General features: G+C 54.4%; 1 protein-coding gene across 7 annotated transcripts in view; it reads left to right on the forward strand.

The window, feature by feature from the left end:
* Window positions 1–8,743, forward strand: part of TNIP1 (TNFAIP3 interacting protein 1) — a 58,128-nt gene extending 49,385 nt beyond the window's left edge. For 6 of the 7 annotated variants that reach the window (XM_049707807.1, XM_049707806.1, XM_049707808.1 and 3 more), the window contains 7 exons: window positions 230–358; window positions 2,588–2,719; window positions 4,019–4,144; window positions 4,691–4,756; window positions 5,138–5,329; window positions 6,183–6,273; window positions 7,977–8,743. In XM_049707807.1, the coding sequence (XP_049563764.1) occupies window positions 230–358; window positions 2,588–2,719; window positions 4,019–4,144; window positions 4,691–4,756; window positions 5,138–5,329; window positions 6,183–6,273; window positions 7,977–8,011 (771 nt within the window). In that variant the 3' untranslated portion in view covers window positions 8,012–8,743. The remainder of the gene's footprint in view (window positions 1–229; window positions 359–2,587; window positions 2,720–4,018; window positions 4,145–4,690; window positions 4,757–5,137; window positions 5,330–6,182; window positions 6,274–7,976) is intronic. The other variant, XM_033406692.2, reaches the window with a different exon arrangement.
* Window positions 8,744–9,021: the final 278 nt, after the last annotated feature.

A 9,021-nucleotide genomic window follows, 5' to 3' on the forward strand; every position in this document is an offset into this window, starting at 1 on the left:
AGAACCCGGGGCCTTTCGTTCAACTGAGCCCCCCATTCCTTGAGGACAGGACCATGTAGACCTTACCGCTCTCACCCGGGTGCGTCGCCTGGGGCCTTGTGCATGAGCATCGTGGGGCAGCAGAGTGAGAGCGCGAGGGGAGGCATGGCCGCGCAGGGCGGGGCGGGCAGTCAGGGAGTCTAGGCCTCCTGGAGAGGCTCCCTGCTTACCAGTCCTGTGTTCCCTGCAGACCGACAAGGAGCAGCTGACAGCAGAGGCCAAGGAGCTGCGCCAGAAGGTCAAATACCTACAGGATCAGCTGAGCCCGCTCACCCGGCAGCGGGAGTACCAGGAAAAGGAGATTCAGCGGCTCAACAAGGTGGGCGCGTCAGCTATGGTCCGTTGGGCGGGCAGGGCTTCCCTGAGCCAGCCGCAGTGCCCACCCTGTGGCCGGTGCCTCAGACCCTCAGCTCAGGAGGGGCGACTCCTGGGTCAGGGCGAAGGCGCTGAGGCTCTCGGAGCTGCCCCGTGATTTCCGCCACCTCTGCCTTCCCCTCCCCGCACGCTGAGTGCCAGGCTGGGACGACTCCATGCTTGCTCCCCTGCAGGCCCTTGGGCGTGCTGTTCGCTCACACAGCGCCACCCCCTCATCGTTCAGGTTTAGCGTTAACACTGCCTCCTCACTGGGGCCTCCCCAGCCCAAGTCTCCTTTGCGCTCCCTGTTCTGTGTCTAAAGTACCGGCAGCTTCTTTCACACCCCTTCTGGCATTTCCTTGTGATTTTACTTATCGATGACCTGTCTTCCCGTCTGACTGTGGGAGGTGTGCGTCTTCACCAGAGTACATATCCCCCAGCGCCTGGCGCCAAGCCCGTACGTGCTCAGGAAAAACTCACTGGAGGGAATGGATGGTCACTGGCCTGAGGTTCCTGCCCTCGAGAAGGGGGACCCAGGGAGATATGGAGCTCGGGGTGGGGGTGGGAGAGCCCAGGTTAAGCGGGGACCCTTTGTTCTGAGCCAAGGTGAGAGGCAGTGGGCCAGGTTGGGCTGGGGGCTGTTTCTGGTCCCGGGTTATAGCCCCTGCCCACCTTCCAGTGCAGGGGCTCAAGGAACAAGCTGACAGGAGGGGCTTTGAAAGGAAACTTTCTCCTAAGGCTCAGCTTTTCCTGCTGTGGAGCCTGTGCTCAGCGTTTCCTCCCGTCCTGTCTGTCTGCCTTTCCCTTCTGCCTGCTTTTCCTGCTCACAGCGGGCTCTGCTGTGAGTTTGCATTCACTAGGCCCCGGGGGTGACCTTTTCTGTTTGGTTTTGGTGTTTGGTAAGCGCTGATGATGCTGAGTGTGGGGCCCTGGGACCTGTTCTCAGGGAAAAGAGTGATCTGTCCTGAGCTGGGGGGATTGGGGGTCTAAATCCAGGCAGAATGTCGTACACGCTGCTGCTGGTTGTAGGGATGACTCAGACAGGGTCGCTGCCCTCCAGGTTTCTGTGGCATAGCTGGGGACAGACACTGGTAGGGATGATTAACGCAAGGCTCTCCCTGTCCCTGGACCTCAGCCTGCTCATCTGAAAGATGGGGCAGACGGAGGAGGAGGGTGCGGTGCAGCCATAGCCGCCCCTTGAGCATCCTGAATTTACTCTTGGCTCAGCAGTTTCCTCAGGTTTCTGGGGGGAGTCTTGGAGACCAAGTGGGGCCCAAGTCCAAGTTGGGGAAGGTTTCCTTTAGCTCCCCAAGGTCCAGGAAGGCACTGTGAGCAGTGCTGACGCATGGCCAGCAGAGGCCCTGCTGTCTAGGGAGCTAAAGTCCAGGTGGTGATGAGGATGTTCAGTCTTGAGAGGTGTTCCAAAGTTCTCAAGCAACACGTTAACAGGGTTGAAGGAGAAAATCAGTCAGTGGAAAACTTCTAAGAGAATGTAAGCACACTGTTTACGTAAGGAAAGGTATCTTGCGGACATGGTAAGATAGGGGTGCTTTTAAAATTTTCAAAATGCTATTTGGTGATGTTTCAGCCCATTTTCAGGGTTGGAAAGGTAAAATATTAACTAAGTCAAAATTAAAATCCAGGCTAATCTAATACAGAAGAGCTGGGGATGGAGAGGTTGGCTTGGTGGGAATGGGTTACGGAAGCTGAAGAATCACAGGGCAGGCAGTTGTCGAGGAGACTGAAATTTCTTTCCCCAAAGGACTTAGTATTCTTTCTAGGTCTGGGTGCTAAGAATTGAGCCAGTCGTCCTCAGGAGAGGAGATTTCTCCCTTCTACATAAAGACCACAGGTTAGGCTGCTGGTTAAGAGCACACACTGGCTTTGAATCCCTGCTTTGCCACTTACTAGCTGTGTGACTTTGGACAAATCACTTCAGGTCTCTGAACCTCAGTTTTCACATCCATAAAATGGGGATGATGGTCACAATCTTTTCTTCATAGGACTGTGGCGAGGATTCAGTGAAGTGATGTGTGTATAGTGTTCATAAATAAGATAGCACTTATTAAATAGTGGTGGTTATTACTATTGTTATCAGGAAAGGGGCCTTTCAATGGGGCCTGACCCTTCCAATGAGGCCTGACTTCCAGGGCCTTTCTGCTGATGGGCCCGTCTCCTCTGTTCCTGATTCCAGGCCCTGGAGGAAGCACTGAGTATCCAGGCCTCCCCATCATCTCCAGCAGCAGCATTCGGGAGCCCGGAAGGAGCTGGAGGCCTGCTGAGGAAACAGGAGCTGGTCACGCAGAATGAATTGCTGAAACAGCAGGTGAGGCTAGGGGGAAGAGGTCAGGTAGGCGGTGCCCAGTGGGAGCTGGAGCATTCCTGAGGGCCCAGGATGGGCCTTGAACCATGTGGGAGCTGTAATCTGTCATCCACTTTCTGGCCATTGGCCAGGACCCCTGTCTGGATATAGGCTTATCCTCACTACCAGTGTATCCCTATCTAGGTCATTCCTCTACCACCATCATGGCTTAAACATTTCTGTGCCCCAGCTGTGCTATTATTTACCTAATATTTTGAAAACAAATTTTAAAATAAATTCAATAAATATATTTAAAAGGGAACTTAAATTTCTACTATAAGTGGGAAAACCTGTTTATTATTTGCCATAAACAGAAAGTAACTATAAGCAATAAATACAGTAAAAGGTAAAATAGTGTGGTTGAACTCTAGCTAGACACTGTTGCCTGATGAAGACTCTGAGCTTGAGTCGTCTCTCCCTTTATTTAAGGGAAGTTAAGTACTAGAAACCTGTTAAAGACACAGTAGCATAAAATGCAGACTTTCTTCTTGAGGGACACAGAGAATTGAAAGGAAGTTGAAAAGGTTTTGGTTCTCTCACGTGTTTCTGTGGTGTTTGGTGCCATGCTTTCGATCCTTCTCAATCATTTTGAGCCTGGTCGGCTTCTCACTGATCTGCAGTAAGGATGTGAAACTGCAGAGGCAGAGACAGGGCCCCACCCCGTCCCTTCCTTGCCAGGGCACCCCAAAGCCTTGGGAGAGTTTGTAGGCCCTCTGCTCTGGGAGCCAGGAGACTGGAGCTCCAGTCCTCCACTCATATTCTTTTTCTGTGGCCTCCACCTCTCTGTGGGCCTCAGCAGAAGGAGAGGATGGGACTGGTTGATGGCTGTCAACCTGTTGTTTTCTTTTTTGGCATGGATCCTTTTTTCAAATAAAGCCCTATGTTGAAGCCCAGAATATAAGATAGACAGACCCAGAACTACTCTCTTTGAACTTGGGGGTGGGGGGCCAGAGGACAGAAGAGGCCAAGTAAGGGAGTGGGCCCAGAAGGAGGGCTTTCTCCCGCCCACCAGGCCAGGGGTACTGGAGTTTGGGTTTGACCTTCTTTACAACCTCCGCATGGAACCAGGTACCAGATCCTCAGAGGTACACCTGTTCCCCTCTCCACGGGGATTTTTGAGATGCGGTGAAACCAGTTTTGATGTCTGACTCCCATCAGGAGGCCCAGGGTTCTAGGCCCGAGCAGGTCTGAGCCTCCACTCAGAACTGCCCCTCCTGCCTCATCCCTTTCTCCCCACCTCCCCACCCCTTCCCACCCCTTCAGGTGAAGATTTTTGAGGAGGACTTCCAGAGGGAGCGCAGCGACCGGGAGCGCATGAATGAGGAGAAGGAAGAGCTGAAGAAGCAGGTGGAGAAACTGCAAGCCCAGGTCACCCTGTCACATGCCCAGGTGACAAGAGCTGGACCAAGGAGGGGGCAGCTGGCTGTCCTCACGGGGAGGGGGCATGGATTGGAGGGTCCCTGGTGAGACTGGATGTCAGGACACTCACTGATCCTCCTTTCAGCTCTGCTGCCACATTTCTGTGGCCCTCAGTAAGGCCCTTCCCTTCTCTGACCTGTAGCTCTGATTTTCCACAATCAGTTTTCATGCCTTAAAAGAGCAAATTTAGGAGTTAGCTCTGAGCCATCCACTCTCTCCCACATTGGAACTAAAAGGTGTTAACGCGAAAGCACGGAAGCAGTGAGGCTCACGCAGCCCTCCTGACCTGTGTTCAGACCACCCGCAGTGATGGGTGAGCAGGACTTACCTGCAGCCGGCAGCCTGGGCTGTGCTGTGTCTCACAGGGCCCTTTCCCGGGGCTGGGCCAGGCAGGACAGCCCAGAGTGGTGCCTCACGCGTTGGCTGGTCAACCCTGCGGTTGGTTAGGCCCTGGATCCAGGCCTGGCCAGGAAACACCTAGGCTAACGGTCTTCTCTCCTTCCCTCCTTCTCTCAGCTAAAAGCCTTCAAAGATGAGGAAAGGGCGAAAGATGCCCTGAGACAGCAGAAGAGGAAAGCAAAGGTGAGGAGGCTTGAGGGAGGAAGCAGCACTGAATGCATTTTACCCCTTCAGGGTGCTGCAGTCACTGGGCGGGGGGGCATCGTTTGCTCAGGTGCCCAGCTAACTAATGAGGTAATGCGGGTGGAGCATTCATAACAGTACTTGGTACAGAATAAGTGCTCAGGACACACTAACTGTTATCGTAGCTGATATTCGGTGCCCATGTACCAGTTTTCCATGCCCATGTGCCACTCTTGTGTGCATGTGCCAGCCTTCCGTGGCCATGTGCCAGTCTTTAGAGAACTGAGATTCTAAGTAGAGAACGGGAGACGGGATGGGTGTCGCTGGGACGGCCCATGCAGCCTGTCACAGGCCAGAGCCAGATGTCAGCCTTTCTTGCAGACCTCGGCAGACCGCTACCACCTGGAGCCCCACCTGGAGCATCTCTACGGGGCCTACCCCTACGCCTACCCGCCCGTGCCCCCCGTTGTGCAGCACCGTGGCTTTGAGGACTGGTCCCAGATCCGCTACCCGCCTCCCCCCACGGCCATGGAGCACCCACCCCAGCTTCCCAACTCGCGCCTCTTCCACCTGGTGGGTCTGTGCCCCTCTTTCACTCCAGGACACACACACAGGCCACTCAGACACTTCCCAGAGGGCAAGGTCAAGTGAGGGAGTCAGAAGCTGCATCCTCGGCCCCTTCTGAACAGCACTGTGGTGTGCGGCCTGCTGTCCCAGGGGCAGGACCTTCCAGCCCAGGGCTGCTCAGGGTCACTGGTGTAGGACAGAAAAGGCCAAGTAAGGGAGTGGGCCCAGAAGGAGGGCTTTCTCCCGCCCACCAGGCCAGGGGTACTGGAGTTTGGGTTTGACCTTCTTTATAACCTCCGCATGGAACCAGGTACCAGATCCTCACCATGCATTCGCTCCCTTTGCTTTTCTTTCTCTTTTCCCTTTTCAGTTTCCTTTCCTTTTCTCTTTTCTTCCATGTTTTTGGCTGCTTTTTTCTTCTCTTGCTTATCATTCTGTCTCCGAAGAGCTGCTGTCACCTGTCCCATCCTCTGCAGTGCCTCTGCCACAGCCCCCTCAGGTACCCCCACTCTCACCTGGTGACAGCTGCCTTCCATCCAGCTTCTCCCCCATGACCGTCCCTCACATGCATCTTTAAACACTGGAGTGTACTGCGGGGCTTAAGAGATTAGCTCCAGGATTATAGAGACCTGGACTCAAATCAAAGCTTGGCCACTTGCCTAACTGGACGACCTTCAACAAGTTGCTTAACCCATCTGAGCCTCAGTTTGCTAACCTGTAAAATGGGGGTGGCAACCTGGGTAGTTGTAAGGATTCAGTTATACTCGATTAATATGAACTTAGTACTGTTCCGGCACACTATCTGCTACTGTGATTTTCAAGTATGGTAATTGATTACTAAGCACCAGTGTTGTTGCAGCCAGAATACACCTGGCGGCTGCCCTGTGGAGGGATACACAATCAGAGCTCCCAAGTGATGGGCTCACCCACGGCCAGGCCTACGGAACCAGGTGAGCATGATCCCCTGGTAAGGGGCCTTGTCTTCCATGGGGGGAGATAACTTCTTATCTGCCAGTATCACCCCCGTTTGGGGACGACGATGTTGCTACCTTCTGATCTAGGTGGAGGAGGAGGCCCAGCTTTCAGAAATAGTGTTGAGAAGAAAGGGATGGTGACTGCATCATGAGGGGGTTGAAACCATTCCTTCCTTCATTACAGTTCAGGGTCTAAATGCTATGTGCTGTACGAGGTTCTGGGGAAGCTCGGATATGGTCCCAGCCCTTATGGCCTTACTGTCTAGTGAGGCGGGCAGAAATGAATGGTTAAAATCACACCAGTGGGCATACAGCTACACTCAAGTGCCCTGAAGGAAGAAGAGCAGGTTTCTATGAGAGCAGACAGCAGAGGGACCTGACCCAGCCTGGGGGCCATGGTGTTTGAGTTGAGACCCTCAGAATGAGTGGCATTAACAAGGTAAAGAGGCAGAAGCCAAGGGTGTTCTTGCAGAGAAAGGACAAATGCAAAGGCCTTGCTGGGAGGGGATGAAGAACTGTGGCCAACCTGAGGATTGAGAGAAGGCCGGCGTGGCTGGAGCCAGGAACAAGGTGGGGAAGGGGGGGATGGGCAAGGCAAGGTCAGGGAGGTTGGCGGGTCCTGGCCGAGAGGGCCTTGCAGGCCACGGCAGGAGGGCTGGGCTTTATCCTACGGATGATGTGCAGTCCTTGGACATTTTAAAATCAGAGTGGCATGGGAATTCCCTGGCAGTCCAGTGGTTAGGACTCTGTGCTTCCACTGCAGGGGGCCCAGGTTCGATCCCTGGTCGGGGAACTAAGATCCCACAAGCCCTGCCGTGCGGCCAAAAAAATAAAAAAATAAAAAATAAAATAAAATTAGAGCGGCATGAGAGATTAGATTTGCATTTTGTAAAGCTCCCTCTGGCCACGGTGTCCGCCATAAACAGTTGGGGACTGGAGGTCTGTTCGCTAGTCACAGGAGCACCCTGGGCCCTTGGTCACTCCCTCACTTTCTGCGAGGCTCTCATGGGGCAGAAGACACTGCCTTGCCTGTGGGGCTTCTGGGAGCAGAATTGCAACTAAGGGGAGCAATAGAGAGGCCAAGTCCATCTCAGCAGGAAGAGGAGTTTTCTAAGGGTCGCAGCTGTGCCAGGAGGTCGAGTGCCCCTCTGCAGAAGGAGTGGGAGCAGAGACTACAGGGGGACTTAGAGGGCTGTGGTGTGGAGGATCTCGTGGTTGGAAGGAGGAGGTATTGGGCTGGTCATTTTCTGATGTTTCCCTGCGGAGCCCTAGAGGTTCTCTGGAGCCCCTCGGAACCTGCTTTGATGAGGGCAGAGGGTGGCCAAGTGGCAGGACTGTCCCCTCCCCCAGAACTACTCCATTTCTGGGGTCTGAAACCAGACTGACTTAGGTGCCAGCACCTCCTAGACCTGGGACTTTGAGCAAGTATTTAAAAACCTCTCTGTGCCCCAGTTCCCTCCCCCGCACCCCATAAAGGGATAATAATGTGTCTGCTTCATAGGGCTGGGCAAGGACTGAATGACAGATATCCCTAAGGCACTTAGCCCAGGGCCTGGCACTTGGTGATACCCAACAACCCTCACTGGTCTCTTTCCACTCTTACTATATTGGTTTCCATAGGACTTTGAAACCTGCTGTACCACCTCATCTTCAAATCCTCAAAATTTTTGTTTATTTAGAGCCCACCAAAAATGACCGTGAGGGACCTCAGTGAGACCAGTCCCTTGGCTCCACCTTCGTCTTGCAGAGCCAGCTGACTTCAGCTTACTGGAAAACTAGAGGCCACGGGCTCTCCGAGCCTCAGCCACTCGGGAGGCGGAGATGGATGGCCAGCTTGAGCCCTGGCCCCAACCTGAACTGTTGAGAGACTGGGGAGGCTCCATCCAGAAGGCGTCCGTCTGGGCCTTTCCTTTGGCGTGACTGGGAAGAACTCACTACTCTGCCACTGGCTGGAGAGAGGTGTCATCCGGCCTTGACCTACCATCCTCTGCAGAAACTGCTGGCAGATGTTAATCTCAAGTGGGGTGCAGTCAAGGCCCCTTCCTTTCACAACTTCCCCAGAAGTGGTTCAGCAGCCCCTCTGGGGACCACATTCAGTTCATGTGTGTGTTTAGTTTTTGCTTCAAGCTCTGCGGTAGCAGGACCTGCCCCATGCACATCCCCTCCCGCTCTGAGGAGCTGCGGGAAGAACGGGTTTGCCTCTGGGAGCAGAAGAGACGGGATGCTCTACTCCTGGGCCCTCCACTTCCGCCCACGGCAGCCTTGCCAGCACCACTGCAGCCTGGGATGAAGCCCATGCCGGCCACATCGGCTGAGGGGCCCCAGCCTGAAGCTGCCAGGCCCTCAGCTGGAGGCCTGTGGTGCTGGAGGCCCGGTTTGGGGTGGCTGTTGATCCCTGGGCAGCTGTTTGCACGAATCTTGGACATAAATCCAAGTTGAAGATTAACATTTTGTGACTGGTATTCTTTTATGCCCTGATTAATGTTCCCCTCCTAGTCAACCAGCATGCTGCTTTCCTGGCCCCCTCCCTCCGTACCCCATTCCTCCCAGACACCCCCAGGAGCATCACCGTTACTCTTGGCAGATATCCCCTGGGGCCCTGCTCAGAGCCTCCGTGAGGGTCATCCAGGGGCTGGGGGTCAAGCAACCTGGGTTTACATTCTAGTCCTGCCCCTCACTTGTCAGGAGACATTGGGCAAGGCCTGGACCTCCTGCGAGCCTGTT

This window comes from Orcinus orca, chromosome 3, assembly GCF_937001465.1.
Source record: "Orcinus orca chromosome 3, mOrcOrc1.1, whole genome shotgun sequence".
Lineage (NCBI taxonomy): Eukaryota > Metazoa > Chordata > Mammalia > Artiodactyla > Delphinidae > Orcinus > Orcinus orca.